This window comes from Octodon degus, unplaced genomic scaffold (assembly GCF_000260255.1).
Source record: "Octodon degus isolate 3935 unplaced genomic scaffold, OctDeg1.0 scaffold00083, whole genome shotgun sequence".
Classification (NCBI taxonomy): domain Eukaryota; kingdom Metazoa; phylum Chordata; class Mammalia; order Rodentia; family Octodontidae; genus Octodon; species Octodon degus.
This window is the reverse complement of record NW_004524659.1, coordinates 8,815,319-8,816,668: the sequence shown is the minus strand read 5'-3', so window position 1 is coordinate 8,816,668 and position 1,350 is coordinate 8,815,319. Positions and strand designations below refer to the sequence as shown.

The 1,350-nt window shown below is 45.1% G+C and overlaps 1 protein-coding gene across 3 annotated transcripts in view; it reads right to left on the bottom strand.

Annotated features, from left to right (window-relative positions):
• The window catches only part of Wdr62 (WD repeat domain 62), a 51,410-nt gene that overhangs the window by 27,406 nt on the left and 22,654 nt on the right, over nucleotides 1-1,350 (bottom strand). For all 3 annotated transcript variants that reach the window (XM_023721621.1, XM_023721623.1, XM_023721622.1), the window contains exon 10: nucleotides 873-1,010. In XM_023721621.1, the coding sequence (XP_023577389.1) occupies nucleotides 873-1,010 (138 nt within the window). The remainder of the gene's footprint in view (nucleotides 1-872; nucleotides 1,011-1,350) is intronic.

Genomic DNA, 1,350 nt, shown 5'->3' with positions numbered 1-1,350 from the left:
GGGACGGAGAGAGGAACTGTGCTCTCTCGGGGCGCATCACTCAGGAGAACGATTAAAGCCTTTCCGCCGCACAAATCGTGTTGAGGGCTTTCCTGCTGGACGGGAGGGCGCCCGACATCTCAGGGCAGGTTTGGCTGGCTTGAGTTGTGGGGATCGAACCACAGCAACCTGAGCCTGACTGCTTTGTTAGAGCAGTCACTTAAAGAGCTGAGCTAAGGGGCAGGCCTGCAATATAATTTGTACAGTTATCCCATCACGTTATGTCTCCACTCACTGGACTTGTGGGGTGTTAAAGGGCAGAAGCAGGGTCAATATTAGTCACTACTGTACATTAGCATGCAGCAAAGCCCATGGTGCAGACTCAGTAACTGTACTAAATGAATCAGGTCTCATCTCCCCACAAAGTCTAGCTGACCCAGCAATACTAATCAGCATTTCCTCATAAACTGTTTCTCCTAGCTTCCATCAACACACTCTAGGATCCTAGTAGCACTCCAAGGCCTCCTTACATGGCAGCTACTTAAGACAGGGGCAGTAGCCCATCAGGTGCTGTCCCAGGGAGTTCTGACTTAAGGCCTGGGGAGTAAATTCATCTTGAGTGTGTGGTGCTGCCTAAAGATTGCTTCATATCCATATGCACCTGGAGATAGGGAGCTGGTGGGCAAAAAATAAAGAGATAACAGTTCACGCCCCCTCATAAAGAAAGGGAGAAAAAAGGAAGGAACATATAGGGATTCCCCCTTAGTTCTTGGTTCTTGCACTTAGTGAAACCTAACATGTACATTCCTTAAGGTCCTTCCTTCCTGCCCCACATGGTGGCTGGAAGGGGTCTTCATTCCACCTAAAAGACAGATAAAAATAAAGGTACTCACATTGCTCAAGATATTTTTCTGCCAGTGAGACTCAGAACTGCTCTCCACGTTCCAGAAGCGAATGGTGTTGTCTGAGGAACAAGTCAGAAAAGATCCTGATGGCAAACAAGCTCTCTTATCTTCAAATTCAGGATATACCTACAGTTCCCAGAGAACAAGATAAAGAGTGATACGCTGTGATTATCTCATTGACTACACAATAATATGCTGTTGTATTCTAGTGAAAAAGCTAGCTGAAGACAAAAGTATAGTGCCAGACCTTCTATGTTAAAAATAAACAAGACCCAGGCATGGTGGCACATATCTGTAATCCCAGCTATTTGGGAAGCTGAGGCTACAAGACTAAGTTTAAAGCTAGCCTGGGCAACTTAGCAAGCCTAAAACTAAAACTTAAAAAAAAAACACCAAACAAACTTGGCAAAAAATGTCTCAAAAAAAGGGGTTGTGTGGGGATATAACTCAGTATTCCTTAGGTTCA